The following is a 21,335-nucleotide window of genomic DNA, read 5'->3' as shown; positions in this document are numbered from 1 at the left end:
CCATTTCCAAAAACATGTGAGGTTCTAGAAATAAGAATCTTAACGTTTCTTTATGGCATTTATTGGTACTGGAACAAACCAAATTTAAGTTCAATGAAAGGAATTCTTGATACTATGTGATTTCAACTTCATTATGATAAAACAGATGTCGTTTATAAAAAAGGTCCAATGAATGGTTCATCCAAAGATATTTAGTAATTATAGACTGACCTTTTGAAGTTCTTTGGATGTCAAAGATGCTTGTCCTTTTTTCCTGTTGATACAGAATTAATCCATGGCCTATGTTAATCTATGTCTTTGGGTAGATAGGTTCAACTCTTAAGGTTTCAACATTGTATTGAAAATACTATCTTACTTCTCATGATGAATACTGTTGTCTCATTTTCCTTTCTCTCATAGATCTGGCCACCAGCTTCCCAACAATCTGGATGTTAGCTCTTTTGAGTATTGGATGTCCACTGACTGTAAGACAAAATATATAATTACATTAATAAATTTTAAATTATATGACAGAATGTATCATGCTTTTGAAATAATTTAAAAATATTATAGGAAATCAGTTATGGTTGTGCTAAAACAAAGATTTGACTTGGGCACATTTCCTTCAGGTGTATTGAGATACATTATATATCATACCACGAGATTCAGCAAGAATTACTGTTGGACCAAAGAGTTGAGAGGAAGGATGGCAGAATCTGGATTCCACCAATATACAGGATACTTGAAATAAATAAATTAGAAGCAACATATGTTTGACCATAAGAACAACAGCATTGAAAATGTTTGCATTACAATGGAATCAGTTCTGATACTGATATGCAAATCAATACAAAGCACTATTTTTATAGATGGCTTGTACTTGATTCATCTTTATGTATAAAATGACTTCAAATAAATAAAAAACATAGATTTACTGCAGACACCATTTTAGACAGTACTAATTTACAGATATGGTCATATATTTTTGCCATTTAAGACCTACTGTTGTTATTAAACAAAAACATAACCAACTACAAAAAAACAGTCAAAGTTGTGAGAAGAACAATCCTCATTACTAACAGAAAATGAATGACTTGATGTGTTGTAAAAGGAGAAGCAGGGCATTGTTGTTTTCATGTTAATCTATATTGCCATTAGATAAAGAGCAAGGCTTATAATAACAAAACTAAATTAGACTACATTCAGAGTATTTATGAGATAATTAGTATTAGTAATTATCATTTCAGGTGTAATCACAGGGAAAGGCAATCACCAATTGATGTCCCAATATAGTAGTTATACAAGATAAGTGTGTTAGTTCCAAAGGTAAGATCTTAGGGCTAAATGATTTCCTACTGCAATTTTTTTGATAATATGCAATACCAACCATATATTTCATCAGGCAGAGAATAGCTGAAATACAGGATTATTCAAAGTAGGTAAAATAGAAGAAAAAGTGAATATAATGGTCCAAGCTCTTGTTCTTATACATTTGTGAGTGAATCCAAATTTAATACTCAATCTTAGTTTCCTTATTTTTGAAACAGGGGTAATATCTATCCTGTCTGGTTGTTAAAAGGATCCAAAAACATATGTCAAGGCATATATGTGTAAGAATAATGTATTAATATTGGCCCATCCAATTATAAAATATACCACACTAATGCAAGGTGTTAATAATAGGGAAGAGGAGGAAGGGGTTGCAGGTGAGGGGGTATATGGGAAGACCCTGTACTTTCCACTAGTATTTGTGTAAACCTAAAATTCCTCAAAAACATAAAGTTTATTAGTTAAAAATGAAGATATGTGTCTGACAATTCATTAAGTATTCAAAATATGGTTGCTGTATTATTATTTACACTATGACGTTATAATATATGTAGGCTTTATAAAGAAATTTCACTAATAATTGTGTGAGATAATAGCAAATGTATATATATTGGTCTCTGTCCCCAGTTCCTGGCACAGAACTCTTAAAACGCTTACAATTTCCCAAGTGATAACAGCACTGGGAGCATCTTTTGTTCTAATGAGGTGGCGTTGGGTGGGCTACTGGATGGGGGCTGGTCACCAGAAAGACCAGGCCATGATTAAAAGCTTGGAACTTTTAGCCCCCTCCCCCCAACACTTCTCAAGGGAGGGACAGGGGCTGGAAATGGAGTTAATGGTCCACCATGCCTATGTGATAAAGCCTCAATAAAAATCCCAGTGGTACGGGGTTTAGAAAGCTTCCGGGTGGATGAAAACATCCTTGGACTGGAAGGGCGATGCCACAGGGACAGAAAACAGAAGTACAGGACTCTCCCAGATCTCACCCCACTTATCTCTTCAACTGGCTATTCGTTGGTTTCCTTTATACTATCCTTTAATAAACTGGTAAATATAAGTAAGTGTTTCCCTGAGTTCTGTGAGCTTCTCTAGCAAATTGATAAAACCTGAGGAGGGAGTTATGGGAACCTCTGATTTGTAGCCAAGTTGGACACAAGTTGTGGGTAACTTGATAACCTACTAGTTTTTTGGTTTTTTTTTTTTTTTTTTTTTTGCGGTATGTGGGCCTCTCACTGTTGTGGCCTCTCCCGTTGCGGAGCACAGGCTCCGGACGCGCAGGCTCAGCGGCTATGGCTCACGGGCCCAGCCGCTCCGCGGCATGTGGGATCTTCCCGGACCGGGGCACAAACCCGTGTCCCCTGCATCGGCAGGCGGACTCTCAACCACTGCGCCACCAGGGAAGCCCCCACCTACTACTTTTAATTGGCATCTGAAGTGGGGGACAGTCTCCTGGGATGGAGCACTTAACCTGGGAGATCTGACTGGGATCTGATGCTCTCTCCAGGTGGATTGTGTCAGAATTGAGTAAAATTGTAGGACACCCAGCTAGTGTCAGAGAACTGCTTGTTGACATGGGAAAAAACAAAACTCACACATTGGAATTGGTGACCAGAATCTTAGTTGGTGACCAGAAGTGGGACTGGGAGCAGAATCCTAAATTGTATAATATATAATTTCATAAATATTTCAATTAAATAAAGGATCATTAATTTTAGGAAGGATAAAAATGTAAGTATACATGATATATTTTTAACCCTTCAAAGTAAATATTCTCGACCTTCATTTTTGTCATATGGCAGAACAGATTCAGAGAACAATCTTTTTGATTAAAACAACTCAAATCCTGAATAAAATATTAAGTGTATTTTAACTGCATTGCTAAACTGGCAGAGAAGGAAGAAAATGCAAAGGCCAAAAAAAAAAAAAAAGTAAAATCAGTAACCTTAGTGAATATTTGAGTGCTAAAGCCAGTTTTTTTTTTTTTTCTGAGGTTTTCTGCTGAGCCGTGGATATCTGAGCTTCAGCCTTGTGAGGGGTGTGGGGTCAGGAGGTAAAGCATAAGGTTCACTCAAAGTGGGAAGCCCGGCATGAAACCACAATGGAGTGCGGGGCCCCAGAGGGCTACACATCAGAGTAGGTGGGATAATATCACAAAATAAAGAGAGAGAAGGAGAGAAAGAGAGAGAGAGAAGGGCAGGGAAATGAAGGCAAGGGAAGAGAAGAGAAAACTTCAAAGAAGAGGACAGCAAGGAAACTTTCCCTTTTCCATGAGGCTGGGTAGACAGAGCAGAGCCTCAAAGCTACCATTGTTTGATGCCCTGGTTCATGTTACCTGTGTGGTCCAAAATACCTTAACTAAACTTAGCGTTTGTTGGGCCCCAAGAACAAATGAAAAAACCTCTCTAGAGGAAGGCAACTTCAACCAAGTTCTTAATAATATGTCATAGAAACATATTTTGTTAAACCCTTATATGTCACAATCAGTTTTAAATAGAAAAGCAGGTTACAAAGCAGTATCTACAATGTGATCCCAGTTTTTTAAAAAGTTATATGCATAGGAAATCATGTACAGTATTAGATACCAAAGTATTCACAGTGGTTGGAATTATAATTTAGCTTTAGTTCTTTTTGCTTATCCATATTTTTGACAGAAGGTATTATTTATGTAAAATAACAATATTAGAGATGTTCAAGTTTCTAGATTGGAATACATGGTAGAAAGTCATTTTTATTGTAGATAATGAATAATCAGAAGTTAGATCTTTGTTGATATTCAATAATTTGAATAAATGATTTCAACTTGGGAAAGTAATCAAATAAAAAATAGATAATATGGTTAATATTCATTTAATAGGCTGTATTTTCAGAAAAGGGATACTAAATTTTCTTAAAGGCTCAAAGTAAGCTTTTGTCCTCTGTTTTCTTTTAAACCATCTCTATGTTTTTATGTTCACAAGTCTATTTTATGATTTTTCATGCCATTTCCATGACCCACTCAAGGTTATATACTGTATTATTCTACACTATTGGCTACTCCCTGTCAGTACTTCAAAATGAATCTTTGTAGAGCAACTTGGAAAGAAAACAAACACAGACTGTGTTAGAACATAAAATACACATTTAGGTCGTTGAGTATCTATTGAGTCCTATTTGTTCAGGTTCATGCTAAGGGCTATGAGGTGATATAAAAGGCACTAGCTGAGACCTTTCTGGGTCTTCATTTCCTAATCCAGATACAATAAAAAAAAACAACAAACAAACAATTGCAATTATTATGCTACTCATAGACATTTAGTTTAAAAAATGAAAGTATCTACCTAATGTGGAATAATATGGGCCCTGCCCACCAGAAGATTATCATAGTCAATACAAAGCAAAAATATAGTCCTAGATGACAAACAATTAAGGACATATTTAAGTAGTTACATTTGATGCCCATATGTTGCAGTGGTCCAAATTTGAACCCAAGTTTTGTGCATTTGAGTATTTCAAACAGAGGTACGTCCACGAAGACTGGCAGAATAAATCCTCTAAGGATCTCTCTGCAAAGAAAGACCAACAAATCTCCTTGGGGAAAAAAATTCTTATTATGAGAAGAGTGAGCTGAATATTTTCATCTTGGTCCAATAAGATGGTGGCTGTTGGCCGGGGGGAGTGGTTTCATGTGCTCTGAGCTGTGCCTCTTGCTAAGATGATTTTGCCTTGACCCTGCACTCCCTTCATCCCCACCCTCCCACAGCCCCAAAGAGATTCTGGCCTATAGCCTTGTGAAAGGAAGACTCAAATGAGAAAATGATGGAGCTGAAAAAGGCTATTTTCCTATACCATGCTCTCGGGATACTGAGAGAACAGGGTATCAGCGCTCTGAGATTAAGGGAACTGGGTTACAAAGGCCAGGAGAGTGATGGGCTTTTCCCTTCAGCAGGTTGGCTTAGGCCCATATGGGATCCACACACCATGGCCTGGACAGGTGCTAGTGGCAATAGCAGCAGCAAGACACCTCCATCAGGCTTCCTGAGCTTTGGAGTGGCAGCAGCAGACAGCACTGCAAGGGGGTGGGTGGGAGGAGGGCGGAATTTCTATGTTGCAGCTCAGAATGGTGTATTTATGAGCACAAGTGAGATATCCTAGGAGAATTTCTAGAAATAACTGCAGCTACGGGGATTGCTTTCAAAGAGACGAGGAGTTGCATAAGAGTAGGTAGAAAATTCTATGTGCCACTATTTTTGTGACTATGTATGTAGTGGGATATTGTTTTGAAATATTAAAGGTTTGCTTCCCACTCCTCACTATTCCTCGCTCCTGACTCTGCCATTTGAGCAATAGTAATGGATTCCTTGAGGGTGACTGAAAATAATCACCTCATTTCTGACACATATCAATATTGAAATAAGGAAAAAATTATAAAAGCTAATAAATATTCTATCCTTGAGATTTTAAATAATCAGCTCTCTCTTTTGTAATCTGTAAAAACATGGAAAACATATAGTTATTTAATAGCCATAGCTATTTAAAATGAGATGAATAATTTTGTGACATTCTATATACGCATTACCCTCAAGCAGAAAAATCCTAGAACAAAGAATACAATGGCATTTCAAGAAGGAGGTTTTCAAACATAAAGCAATAGCAATATTTTCTAAAGGAAGACTTCTACTTGGAAGAGTATGGCTTTGCTCAGAATGTACAACATTTTGGGGATTCAAGAAACTAGAATCTGAAGAACCTAGCACATGGAGCCATGTGGTAAGGAAGATTGTGTGATGACAGTGAGAACCCTCTCCAACTTACAGAATTGGACTAACAGACTGGTGGAAAAATGAAAGAGGAAATACTGATGAACTGTTGAGAAAGGGCCAGGCACCCTATGCCCTTGTATCTTGCCCTGGGGGAACAGAAAATGGGAAACCTCAATGATAGAAAGCACATATAGGTTGTGGAAAAATTTGGGAGTAAAAGGGTTTTGTTGAAGGGGGCTGCAAACCCCTTAGAAAATGCCATGTGGCCAATATGGCCCTGCAGCAATAGCTGTGGGCAGTGTCTAGGTGGTGGCTCTGCAGCCTTACAGAATAAATCACAGCCCGATGCGATGTGAAGAGAGCTACTGAGATTCAGAGCATCCCAAGGGGATGTTGGAATTCTGAGAAGGCTGTCTGACTGAAGGATGCCTAAGGTCAGGATAGGGAGCAAACTGAGTACATGAACTTCACTACTGGGGCTGTGGCAGATATGAAAACTGCAGGCCAGTGAATGGCTCCCGGGGTCCAGACGGCACGATTCACACCACACGTGGCCAGCAAGGAGAAGAGGTCACATTGAGAATGTCTCTCACAAGATGAAGGAAATGAGAGAGCAGGCCTGTTATAAATGGGCTCCTGATGCAAAGTAAGTAGGAATAAATGACAAAGTTAGAGGGCACACATAAACAGTAAGAGTAGCATTGAAACACAAAGATAGAAAAGGAGCTTATAGAGTATAGAGATGAAAGAAACCAGTCTGGTAACTAATAGGGAAATGTTTTCCATGTGAAAGACTTGACTCTACATACTGTGCAACCAGGAAATACAAATTTCATCACAAGTGATAACTCACTGAACGGGGTGGGGGGAAAAGCAGCTTACCTATGTAACTATGCAAAACAGTGTTTTGACTGGAAACTGGAGGCTAAAGACAAAACGCAGATGGATAGACACAGAAGGATAGATACTGAAATAATTATAACTATGTGTACAAACAGGGGTTTGTATTCATATATATATATTTCCTAGAGCTGTCCACTGAGAGAGCCTGGGAATAGTGATACCTCAGTAGCAATGAGCATATGTAGTGCTCAGATTTTGCATTCTCAAGACTATTCTCCAATAAAAGGAACCAACACTCCTTGGAGAAATGGTTGGTTCTCTAGGACTAGGGCAGATAATACAAGATGAGTCTGCAGCATCTTGCAGTGCCAAAGAAAGCATTCAAAAACCGAAAGGGTGGGCTTCCCTGGCGGCGCAGTGGTTGAGAGTCCGCCTGCCGATGCAGGGGACATGGGTTCGTGCCCCGGTCCGGGAGGATCCCACATGCCGCAGAGCGGCTGGGCCCGTGAGCCATGGCCGCTGAGCCTACACGTCCGGAGCCTGTGCTCCGCAACGGGAGAGGCCACAACAGAGGCCCGCGTACCGCCAAAACAAACAAACAAACAAACAAACAAAAAAACAACCTAAAGGGTAAAGTAACATTAAAGAGACTCAGGAACCAACCTAAAAAAGCTCCCAAAGTCTGATGCTGGAACAATTTGAGCTACAACAACAGAATAATGTAGTTTTAGATTATAACTCATAGTAGGAAAGAAATATATATAAGTACATATTGATATAAATAAATGATTGCATAAAAGGGGAGAAAATATCTAATAATTCTTAATAATTTATGTCGGTACTCCCACCGCCAGGAAAAAAGTTTAATTCCTCCATTCCTCCCCATTCCCTCCCCCAGTGTAAGCTGGACTTAGATATATGCTTTCAAAAAATCGGTTGCAGAAGGTGGGTGGGAGGAATGTTACTTTATAGTGAGTGGAGAAACCTGACAAATACCACCTTGGCCAGGTGATTAAGGTTAATATAACTGGGGATAAGTCATATTGATAGCATGTTCCTGCTGACACGATGTGGTGAGGAGGGCACTTCACCTCTGACGTTCTTTCAAAAAAATGTATAATCTCAGCATTTAAAAAAACAATAACAATGAGAGTAACAGCTGTCATTTAATGTACACTCATTCTGTGCCAGGCACTGTGCCGAGCACTTTACTTATCTTACTTTCTCTTTCCACCAATACCTGATGCTCTCATGATTATTATTATAGGAAACTAAGACTCATATCAGTGATATGTTTCAATGGATAAGTAATTCTTGATCTACACATGGACTGCAGAACCTTTTATAACAACTCATTGGAAACCATAGCACTCTATATATATCACCTATTTTTAAAGCAGGTCTAAGTTACATTATATTATTGCTTCTTTTTTTATACATTTGTCCTGTATCTTCAAAATATCAATAATTCACTTCTTTTTCTCAGTGCACTAATCTCTCTGAGTGTGTCTTGTAGATAGATGAGTGTTCAATAAATAATTTTGATAATGCTTATTTTCGTTTTATAAAAATGACATCATACCATGCATATTTTGCTTTCTTCACTCAAGAAGGATTAATTCATGGAAATTCCTTCAAGCTAACTAGTATAGCTCTAGTTCATTATTTTAAGTGGTATATAGTATTTTGTGATATGAATAGACCATAATATTCCTCTACTGATTAATGTTTACTTTGTTTCTCAGTTTTTCCAAAGAAAAATAATGCTAAAATAAGCATGTTTGTTTGTTTATTAGGTAGTGGTTTTATTTCTATGTGATAGATTCTCAAGATGGAGTGCAGAAACACAAGTATACACATTTTTAATTTTAATTGATATTGTCAAGGTGCTTTCTAAAACACTGTAAAATTCATATTTCTACCAGCAATGTGTGACGGTACTTCTTTGCTCATATCCCAGCCAACAATAGCAATTATTTTGTTTTGTTTTAATTTCGGCCAATCTAAAAGCTGCTAATCTACTTAGTTTCCTCATCCACTAGTGACTTTGAGCATCATTGTATATATCCAATAGCTGTTGGATTTTTGTTTTGTGAATGGTTTCTCTACATTTTTTGTCTATTTTGCTATGATTGTTCCCTTGTTCCCGATTTTAAATAGCTCACTGTATTAAACCTCTGTCTTCAAAAACGCAATTCCACTCCAAATTAAATTTATTTTTAATTTTTTTTCAATTTTTGAATTTTATTTTATTTATTTTTTATACAGCAGGTTCTTATTAGTTATCTATTTTATTAGTTATTAGTTATCTATTTTATACACATCAGTGTATACATGTCAATCCCAATCTCCCAATTCATCCCACCACCGCCACCCCTCCACCACTTTTACCCCCTTGGTGTCCATACGTTTGTTCTCTGCATCTGTGTCTCTATTTCTGCCTTGCAAACCAGTTCATCTGTACCACTTTTCCAGGTTCCACATATATGCATTAATATATGATATTTGTTTTTCTCTTTCTGACTTACTTCACTCTGTATGACAGTCTCTAGATCCATCCACGTCTCTACAAATGACCCAATTTCGTCCCTTTTTATGGGTGAGTAATACTCCATTGTATATATGTACCACATCTTCTTTATCCATTCGTCTGTCAATGGGCATTTAGGTTGCTTCCATGACCTGGCTATTGTAAATAGTGCTGCAGTGAACACTGGGGTGCATGTGTCTTTTTGAATCCAAATCAATTTTTTAAATAAATTTGCTTATGGTGTTTTTTCATAGAAAAGTTTTGAAAGTTTTATGTATAAGCAAGGTCATTTTTTTTTCTTTTGTATTCTTTTTGAGTACTATCTTTCCTGCTCCTACCTTAAATATGTAGTTCTCTAGATTTCCTATCAGATTTATTTATTTATTTATTTAGTTAGTTAGTTAATTATATACCTATTTATTTATTTAGATATTTGTTCAGCTTTCTCAACTGCCTCTTTTAGTATCTATTGATATTATCATATGATTTTTTCTCCCTAAAAGTGTTAATGTAATAAACTATGGGAATAGAATTCTTAATTCTTAATATGGTATCATCCTTCTGTTTGGAACAGAATGTTTAATCGATGGCTGGGACAACTTACTTGTCTCCAAGTACTCTGTACTCATGACTACTAAGGCAAAGAATGCCAACTTCTTCCACCCTGTCAGAAACTTTTTTGGATTTTTCAGGCCCAGTTACAAGAAATCAACTCTTAGTAAGAGCCCTTCAGCCAAGTTTACATAAAAGTAACCCGGGCATCTTCCATGAGCTGGTTCTCATTCTCTGACCAGTGGCTAAGCAATGAGGCTTTGAAGCAAAGACGTTAGAGATAAAAATACAAGAGCGATTCTAGAGTTTTCAAATGGAAATTCTTCATCATATTTCTTTAAGGGGGTGATAGAAAAAGACGAAGTAACACAAGCATAAGACTTTAGAATATATGTAAAACACAGAAATAAGAAATTTCTCTGAGTTGATGTAGATCCTAACATTCCAAATACATGAGATTAACTTGAGGAGGAGGCACATCTAGAAAACACATTTTTAAATCCTAGGAAAAAATGTGTACAAATGCATTTTACCCCAGGTGTTCTCCATAACTTAGTATATCTCTTGACCTTCCTTGTTTTTCCATCTCCTTGTCATAAAATGAAAGTGGTATGGTATTATTACAAAAATCCACTAGGAAATACTCAAACAAGTGTTTCATTATTTATTTTAGTCTATATTAGGACAATAGCATAGTGAAGATTCAAACTGCTGAATTGCCTCTGAGAAGAAACAATCACAAGAAAATTAAAGTGTTCCAATATATGTGCACACTGGAAAAGAGCAAAGATGTTTCAAACCATCTGTGTTACAATCTACTGAGCTCTAACTGAAATCCAATTGATCTTAATGGGATTTAGATAAGGACAAACAAAGCAGGATGGTCAATATCTCACCAGGAAGTGATAAAAATTCTTGTGACATTTTTAGCACAAAGCAAATTTTGGGATCAGCAAGAACAGAATTCAAATACTGGCACTACTAACTTAGCACCTCTGTGTTCTCAGGAAAGATGAGCTTGCCTTTCTTCAACTGTAAAATGAAGATAATAAGAGGACTTACCTAAAAGGATTAGTATAGGAATTTAATGAGAAAATGCACACAAAGCACTTGATTTAGATTTGAATACATAATTTCTTAATAAATTTTAGCTGTTGTTATTGCCCTTCTCATTTTTTTTCAGTCATCCTCTACTGAGATGGAGATTAGTTTATCAGCATCTGCCCTAGTATATATTTATTTATTTATTGGGTATATTGAGGTTAAAAAAAAAAAGTGTGTTTGCTATGTGAATGCATCTTCCAGACAGGCAAACAACCTCTTCCAATGGACCGCCAATTTGTTTCCTCTAACCTTTTCATATATATTCTCTATTTACCACTGATGCGCCTACATTCTGATGTGAAGCCAACTGAAATGTATAATTCTTCCTCCATTCTGATTGGGTTTCAATACACAACACTAGCTCCCCTGCCCACACACATTCCCCAAGTTAGACTCTGAGTAATATAAATTTCATTTTGTTTAATCTTCTTCGATTAATCGGATAGATAAATCTATCTGGTGTATATAAGAGATCTACTAATGCACAGCCCAACCTTCCTGCCCTCCCACCTCTCCCTTCCTTTATGGGCAAAACTTGGAAATATTGAAAGACTCAGGCTGGTAGAGTTCCACCAGTTTCCTTTTCCCAGACCTTGAATCTAGGCAATGACAACTTCTGGACAAGCATATTTATTAAGGTATTTAATCCCTTTCCATACAGGATCCACAACTGTCGAAAGGCTGAGAACAGGGTATATTCAAAGGGTAAATTAGCTCACAGTTATACTTTACCACTAGATGGCACTCTTTGTCATATCGAAGCAAATGTGGAGTCACTTCCTACTACCAAAATGCTCTGCCGTAGGCACTTGACCTGCACCTGAGAAACATCTAACAGTAACAATGACTTTGTCACACTGGAAGCAAATAATCATTTCCAATGTAAGACCAAGTCTGGCCTTGATGAGGATACGAAAATCCAATTATCTCCATCAACAAGAACCTCATTTAATAGGTTCCCACCTCCAATGGGCTGAAGGCTACCTGCAGTGTTTCTGTCTCCAAGAGTATCCAGCTTTCCACGCTCCATCATTCCAGAGGCTTATGGAATCACCTTTTATCCCCACAGACTGTGCTGTCACTATGGTGTCAGACTGTGGTGTCACTAGCAAGAACTCAGATGGGCTTCCATTTTGTGATGAAAACCAATACATCTTTACCATGTAAAACTCCTATGTAAACATGATCTAGTTGTTCCTGATTCTCCAAGATTCATTCTACTACTGCTGACAGGTCATGGAAGTTAATTTTCAGGCTGAAAATCGGCATTTTTCTTTCTCAAAGATGCACAAGAACTGAACAGATAAATTCCAGCAACCATTTTTCAGTAAGTCCACCCCAGAAACATTTTTGTGGAGCTGAGTTCATGAAAAGACCCCAGTTCTAAGCATTCTACATCACACTTAGCATTTTATACTTACAAAGAAGCCCATCCCTAGAGATTTAGTGGCATGTTCTAATCATGACCAAGTCCTTTTTCTCCATTTGATGCTTCTTATGAATTTCTCCAGTTTTTAAAAATTATTGTAATTATTCTGAACCAAGAAAAAAACTTGCTTAATTGCAAGTTCCACAGCAGTGGGCACATTCTCAGAGGCCCAAGTTTATCTGACATGAACATTCTCTGAACAGAAGAATTTTAAACCCTTCAAAAATTAGGTCTCCATTGAGACTTGGTTAAAATTCATGTCCAATTGAAAAATTTTTAAAGTACTTTCTTAGGCTTCCTTAATCTAGTAAATTTATATGGTGCTGAATAGGTTTTCTTCTCTTTCTGGCATTTCTTGCCTTAAGTAGGTCATCCTAAACACAATTGTAATTAGCGCAAGTTCAATTTTGTTGATGGCTCTCTCCTTTGCAGCACCCTTTGACCAGAAAAAAAAAAATGGTGAAATGTACTCTTGGCTCAATTACAGAGTAATTTTAATGCTGAGTGCAGCAAGTTGGGTTTAAAATTCTAGATTATAGATCCCACAATGTTAACCCAATATAATTCATGGGTTCATGTGATCTCATTTCTGACATAATCTAAGGTAATGATAAAGAATTCTAAATTTTACTCATCATAAGAAAATGTCCATATACACACTACTATATTTAAAATAGGTAACCAACAAGGACCTACTGTACAGCACAGGGAACTCTGTTTAATATTCTATAATAATCTAAATGGGAAAAGAATTTGGAAAAGAATAGATATACATATATGTATAAGTGAATAACTTTGCTGTACACCTGAAACTAATACAACATTGTAAATCAACTATAATCCAATATAAAATAAAAATTTTTAAATAAATAAAATAAAATAAATTAAAAAAAAGAAAATGTAGCTTCTTAGAAATTCTTTTAAAGTAATCTTTAGACATCTTTTCAACAGTCAGTATTTTTACATACCCTTCTGAAGATCCCTTTAAAAATATTAACTCCGTTTCTCTACTCATCAGTGCTCTTCAACATCAATCCTATGAATCATTTTGGTCACTATCCTCGAAATTTAACCACTCATGGCAGCTGCTAACAAAAAAAACCCCTTTTTTCTCTCTTTCATCCAACCACCAAGAAGTGTCCCCATCCTTCCATATTCTTTCTTTCCATATATGTGCTATTAATACGCATATGCTCCAGAAATGATGCCCTCACCCTACACCTCTACCTCTACCTCTGTCTGTCTCTCTGGAAAGACAATTTTCTTCTACTATGATTGAATTTTAGGTGAGAATAAGTCTGTTCATATCCCCTTGAATTCTGGAGAATAAATTTCTCTAATGTTCTAACTACTAATGTTGTAATTGTTGCATAGATAAGGAAACTCAGGATTGGAGGAGATAAGTAACTTCTCCAATTAAGCAGTGGACTGTGAATGAAAACCCAAGTCAGCATTACTTCAGAGTTTGAGTTAGTTAGGTAGCATTACATAGTGGTTATGAAGACCAATTCTGGGCCATAGAGCCTAGGTCTGAATCATCATTCTGCTGCTTACCATCTGTGTGACCTTGAAACAATCTCTCTAGGCTCCAGTTTCTACATTTGTAAAATGCGGATAATGATTGTATTGCTACCTATAGTTGTTTTGATGATTAAATGAGTTAATATGTCATCAAAATACAGATGGTAAAACTGTTTAATGATTTATCATTAATTGTTACACTGTATTGCCTTTCAAATTAAAAGATATTTAAAAAATTAAGTTCAAATTTATTAGTCAAAATAATATAGATGACTAGTTTCCAACTCAAGTTGTAAATATTGAGATAACTTGGCTTATTTAACAATGGAATAATTCACTGACCTGACAATACATGTCAGATACTTTATTAGCTGAAGCCTCAATCAGAGTTTGAAATATGTAGCAGGTACTAAATGATGATGATGAGGACGATGATAACAATAAATGCTAACATTTATTGAGACGGTGCACTAGGTGCTTATTTGATGGTATGACAAGTACTTTAATTATCTCTATTTACAAATGAAGAAACTGAAGTTAACAGGTTAAACAACTTGTTCAAGATCAAGAAGGCACTAAATGCCAAAGCTTGGGCTTCAACCCACTGGGGTGACTGCAGAGTCTACAGAACCTACAGCTGACAATCAAGACACAGTTGAATGTATCTTCAGATAAATGTTTGAAGTATTTGTAAGTCTAGTTGTATTTCTTCAGTTTATCTTTTCATTGCATTTACTTTTTTTTTTTTTTCGGTAAGCGGGCCTCTCACTGCTGTGGCCTCTTCCGTTGCAGAGCACAGACTCCGGACGCGCAGGCTCAGCGGCCATGGCTTACGGGCCCAGCCACTCCATGGCATGTGGGATCTTCCTGGACCGGGGCACGACTGCACGTCCCCTGCATCGGCAGGCGGACTCTCAACCACTGCACCACCAGGGAAGCCCTGCATTTACATTTGATTGTGTAATGTAAAGTTATATTCTCATCATGGACTCACAGAATCTGTTAGTAATAGTAAGTTTTAGGTACAAAAAAAATTATTTAATATAAAATGATCACTGAATCTTAGAATAAAAAGAACTCCAGAAGCTGTGCCTGCTAAACCTATGGGCATGAAGATAAATAAACTTAAATGTAATTTTCCCAAGAACCCTGTTAGGTAGCCCCATATTGAAATGGAGGCGGCGATAGTTCAGAAAGGTTAGAAGCAAGTGTAAATTCACACAGACAGTAAGTGGCAGAATAGGGGTTTGTAGCAGGTTAGTTTTCCTGATCTCAAAGTAATTTCCACTAAACTGATCAAAAGTGAGCATTGGGCTTCCCTGGTAGCACAGTGGTTGAGAGTCCGCCTGCCGATGCAGGGGACATGGGTTCGTGCCCCGGTCCGGGAAGATCCCACATGCCGCAGAGCGGCTGGGCCCGTGAGCCATGGCTGCTGAGCCTGCGCGTCCGGAGCCTGTGCTCCGCAACAGGAGAGGCCACAACAGTGAGAGGCCCGCGTACCACACAAAAAAAAAAAAGTATTATTTCTTAAATTTGCCAGTTATGACTTTAAATTTTTTTCTTGTAAACAAACCTAACTTTAATAAAATCAATCTATAATCATACTCGCAAACAAATCTTTTTAAAAATTCTACTGTCACTGGTTTTGAGAGACAAAATTAGCAGTGTTACATCCTAGAATTTGGCATCTACTGTATTAGTAGTAAAGATTTTACATATAACATTCACCGTATCATATCTAGATAGCACATGAATATTGCGTACCAGCCTAGACAGTTTCATGCCTGAGAGAATTCGTAATGCAATCTGTGTCTATAAGATATAATAAACAGAAGAGGTTTATTCTGTTTCTTTTCAGAAGGACTGCAAAAACAAAGACCTCATGTTAAATCTTCAGAAAGAAAATGTTCACTAGACTGATGTTGTTATGGCAAAGTCAATAACTAAATGTGAGATGTTTTTAAAAATAACCTGGATCTCATTTTGCATCCGACACTCTTTTAAGCACTTTACATGTACTATTTCATTTATTTCTTATCACAGCCCTGTGTGACAGGTACCGCTATAATCTCAATTTTATACGTGAGGAAATCGAGGCACAGACACTGTAAGTAAATTTCCCACAGTCACAACATTATGAATCCCGTAACTGGACCTCAAACCCAAGCCAAGCAGGTGAGATGCCCGACTCCAGGATACAAGGAAAACAACATCAGTAGCAGCAGTGACTCCGACACTACACAAGCACTTTACATGTATTTTCTCATTTACTGTTGATACCAACCCTATGAGATGCTACCATTGTAATTCTCATGTTATGGATGAGAAAACCATGGTTCACAGAAGTTAAATAACTTGTACAATATCATGTACTTAATGAATGGTAAGACCAAGATTTGAATCTAGCCGGTCAATAGACTGTACTTTTGCCTTTTGTCTGAATGTTAATTATTTGCATACATATTTAACTGAGATATATATTTATATGTTACACAAATATTTTACGCACATTATGATCTTAGCTCTAGGAATTTAAATTTAAAATAATTATACAAGCATTTATGAACATCTTCTATTCTCGGATCTCGATTCTGCAGTGGATATTGTGGATTGATTCCTCCCTTCAACCTTCCACCTACATCTAGAGCAACTGGAGATACAAAAACTGTATTTCTGAGATGGCCTTGAAACTGACTGGATGTTAATTGCCTTCTACCAACTAGCTACACTTTCATAAGATTTGGAAGGCAAAAGTGATGTGGAGACCATCTTTTTAGCCTTTTTTTTTTTCCTTTCTGCTAGCAGATAAGGTCAAAGAAAGGCAAGTTTGCTCTGCTCAAGTGTTCCAAAGACTCTAATCTAAACTCCTGGATGACTAGAAGTATTTGCAGCAGCAGCAACAAAAACATTTTCGTGACTTCACATCCTGATTTCCGGAACAGCTATTGGGATGTGTTCTTGTATTCATAGCTCCAGTGGCAGCCACCAAGATGGTAGCTTCCCTGGTGGGTCAGACCTTCATTGCTCTGAGAGTTACTCCTAGAAATCCAAACTAGAAACCATCCCTTCACCATTCAACAATTTTTTTACAGGTCTTTTTAAAAAAATATTATTGAAGTATAGTTGATTTTCAATGTTGTATTTAATGTCTGCTGTACAGCAAAGTGATTCAGTTATACATGTATATATTATTTTCATATTCTTTTCCATTATGGTTTAACACAGGATATTGAAGCTAGTTCCCCGTGCTGTAAAGTAGGACCTTGTTGTTTATCCATTCTATATATAATAGTTTGCATCTGCTAATTCCAAACTCCCAACCCATCCTTTCCCCACCCACCCCCCTTGGCAACCACAGTCTGTTCTCTATGTCTGTGAGTCTGTTCCTGTTTTGTAGATAGCTTCATTTGTGTCAGATTTTAGATTCTACATATAATAATCATATGATATTTATCTTTCTCTTTCTGACTTACTGTGCTTAGTATGATAATCTCTAGGTCCACCCCTGTTGCTGCAAATGGCATTATTTCATTCAACATCTTTTATAGTATTAATTTTTGGCATCAAATCAGTTTCTTCTTAACATTTCTAGTGTGCTTTTCATTTCCTGTGCTGAGCCTTGACTGATAAAGTATTCATTGTCTGAATTGTATTACTGCTGTCTGGTAAAAGTTCTTGAAGCTGATGCCTTTTAGAGACTGTGGAGGGGCTGTATCTTGCAGTTTTTTCTCTTCATGCATTCTGGTCCATCGTCCTCACTTAGTCCTCCTTTCCTTAGTAACCCTGTCCATTCACTACTTCAGAACCATTTATGAAAACTATTTTGTCAATCAAGCTTAATTTATCCTTTGGTTCCAGTTTAGGAATGTTAACATCATTTTGAAAGAAAAAGAAAATTCAGGAAATAGAATGTTTGTTTTAAGGTATTTAAAATGACAATGTTCTGAATGAAGGGAAGTTTTGTTTGTTTCTTTTTCTCTTCTCTGGTATATTTACACTAGGAAATATGTCCTGATCCCCAGCTCCTGCCACTTTTCACCACTGCTGCTACATCCTTTGCTGCTGCTACTATTGCTGCTTCACCCTTGCCCTGAAATTTCTGTTTCGAAAAGTAGTGTAGGTACTGTACTTGATATTTTGCATTTGTCACAAAATAGAAATGTTTTCAAGATATGTGTGTATAAAAATTAGTGGTCAAGATCATGCCAAGTCCCTTGCCTCTGCCACAGTTTTGCACAAAATCCTTTGTGCTAAAAATCCCATCTTTCATTTTATTTTATTTTTTTAGGATATTCTTTATGAGCAAAATTTAGCCTAGGAATAGCCATTAAGGAAGTCCCAAATCTGGGAGATTGGGACTGACATATATATACTGATGTGTATAAAATGGATGACTAATAAGAACCTGCTGTATAAAAAAAAAAAGTCCCAAATCCATTCAGTTAAAAACCCCAGTAAGTTCATATCAAACAATAAATATTGGTACCAGAGCACCTTGCTGAATTTGTTCTCAGCTAAACACTAAAATAAATACCATACATATTTATATGTGATGGTTGTTGGGAAGACTATCAGAAGGGTAAACAACATTTGGGGAAACCAACAGCCATTTGTTTCTTTGTACCTGACCCAAAATATGTTCAGCTGGTATTTGTGCTACTACATAGATGGGCGCCTACAGCCCATCTGATACTTCTGCTTTCATCCTCTTTCTCTGAAGAATGGAAGGAAGAGACAGAGAGACCAAAAACTATGCCCAAGTCCCAAAATGCCATGGCCAAACCAGAGGAGTTATCCTAACAAAGGAGAAAGTCCTTGTCAACAGGAGCTAAGTTAGCTCCTACTTTTTGATTTATGGATGGCAAGGATTTTGTAGAAAAAAAGAAAAAAAATTAAGTAAAATACAATTTCCACTCTCAGATTATTTCAAACATTAGTTTGAAAGTTAATCGGGTCAATGCATTTCTGCGGAAAGAACTGGGACTTTTTGTACTCTGGTTTCGTTCCAGATCTTTTACAAAAACATAAATACAATTCCCATTTCCATCTTCTTGCTATTCCATTGTGCTTTTCCTAAATATTATAATTCATTGATTCTTCCTCCCAGTTTATGTCTCTTTAAATTCAGATTGGAAGTATGGAATTTCCTTAGCAAATAGTATTAGATGCTGCAAGATTATTTTAATTTGAATTTACTATAAATAATCATTTAATGAAATAAGCAAACATCTATTCCATTTTCATTGACAGGGCCAGAGGGTAATATTTGAGTATTTTGTTTCCAGCAATTTATTATGAATATTTTCAAACATACTAAAACTGTGAATGAATTATACAATGAAAACCACTTAGATTCTACAATTAATATTTTACTGGACTTTCTTTATCATGTATCTCTCCATCTATCTGCCCTGTTTAAGGATTTTGTAATCAAATAATAGGAAGAATCAGCTGAAAAACATGGGCATGACTGAATAGAAATCTCCTCACTCTTAATATTTTCAACATTTTGACTTTGCTTTTTCCTATCTAAACATTTCTATAAACATTTGGAGGATGTTTGAAATGAACCCTGGGATTATGACTCATATCTCAACGTTTTCGGCAGGTTTTCCCATGTTTTTCAATAAAGCAGGTTTTGTTGAGCAGTAGAGGAAAAAGGTTATCTTTGAGTATCAGAGTAATATATAAAGCTCCTTACATGTCACGACTCTGCCCTCGATTTTTAAATAATGGGATTTTATAAAAAGACTGAATAAAGGACTCTAAAGCGATAAACTACAGAGAGATACAAGATGCTATTGCCAAAAACAGATAGCATTCAATTAGTTTTTTAAAGGCATTCTTATCACATCTACTCCTAATATTAGCTTTCTCAATAAACAATAGCCTGCTGCAATATTGCCAGGGTTACCCAGCTGAGATGACAATGTGCAGTGACAGATGATAGGGACAATCCGAAATTGTTGATGTGATTCACAAATGGCACTCACTGGCTGCTCAGTCTTTAAGATCATTCAGTGACTCTAACAAGACACCAGATTAATATTTATGTGGTAACAGAGATAAGAAATGCATTTTTCTGCAATATAAAAGGAACTAAAAATATTTTGTGGGTTTATTTTCACTTACTTTTATCTAACTGAGCCTAATGTGTACATAAAAAGCAATAAACACAAATCTTTCTGCTTTTAAAAAAGGTTTTAAATATTGTGTACCTATTCAAGACTTTAGTTAAGATTTTCAGCTTGTATTTGCTATAAATGAAGGGAAAATAGGTAGGGAAAATATCTCTACGATTTAATGTAATCAATCATGCCACTATTCACACTAGCTTATGTCAGTCTCTAATTTTTAACCATATGAATTAGCACATTAAACTACTGGGTCAAATTAAAGTTTAGAATAATATTTTATAATCTGTTCTTTTTCTCCAGAACATTGAAATTTTCTAGTTTTAAATTTTTTAAAAATTCATTATTTTAAATCGTCTAACTAAAAATTATATTTTCAAGATATTTTGGCACATTGGCCAATTTGATAGGATTGAAACATTTGACCTTCTGAAAGGAAATGAAATATTATTTAGATTGAAATTTTTGTAACATTCCCAATTCAAGACACAAACCAACTGTTGGCTTATGATAAACAAAAAAATTCTTAACATTATCTGTGAGGCTCTGAAAGGTCTGGCCCCCTCCTACCTTTCCAGTCTCATCTGGAAGGATGTTCACAGGATTTCTAGGTAAGGCAATACTCTAGTTTTCCCTTACCATAATGAGCGGCTGCTTCTTAGTCTTTTAAGGATTATTCTTCCTTCTCTCTGACTTGGTACCAAATTCTGTGCCTTGAAACCTCCTCTATCTTTATTCCCCTTCTTTCCTTATCCAGAACTATGCCCTTAAATATCATACATTTGTTAATAGCTATCAAATTGATATCTCCAGCTTCAATAGCTTTCTAAGCTCCAGATTTGATGTGAAAGCAGACCCTAAAATCCACTGCATACTAAGGGTAAGAAAAATGAACCTTTTCAGTGATATCCTGGACTGACCAGAGAAGATTTTACATATCTCTTCCCAATTCTCTGTTCAATAACATCAAAGTTGGAGAGTCATAGGTATATATTCTGTCTGACATTGCTGCTGTGAAGAGCAATGTGTTATAGAGCAGAGGAAACGAGATAGCAATGGGAAGAATAAAGAAAATATGCAAGGAGCAACAGTGCTAAGAAGATCTTGTGGTTCAGGAAAGAGAGGGAGAGAAGGCAAGTTGACATGCCATAACCCATAATCCCATGTAGCATGGC

At 36.5% G+C, this 21,335-nt stretch overlaps 1 protein-coding gene across 1 annotated transcript in view; it reads right to left on the bottom strand.

The window, feature by feature from the left end:
- Positions 1–358: 358 nt before the first annotated feature.
- IQCM (IQ motif containing M) overlaps positions 359–21,335 on the bottom strand; it is a gene marked incomplete at both ends in the record, with an annotated part of 428,042 nt that continues 407,065 nt past the window's right edge. The window contains one exon of the mRNA XM_082611212.1: positions 359–462. Coding sequence (XP_082467338.1) covers positions 359–462 — 104 coding nt within the window. The remainder of the gene's footprint in view (positions 463–21,335) is intronic.

Source organism: Mesoplodon mirus, assembly GCF_964341445.2.
Source record: "Mesoplodon mirus genome assembly, chromosome: 2".
Lineage (NCBI taxonomy): Eukaryota > Metazoa > Chordata > Mammalia > Artiodactyla > Ziphiidae > Mesoplodon > Mesoplodon mirus.
Note: the sequence above shows the minus strand (reverse complement) of the source record. Positions and strands in the feature narration are given on the sequence as shown.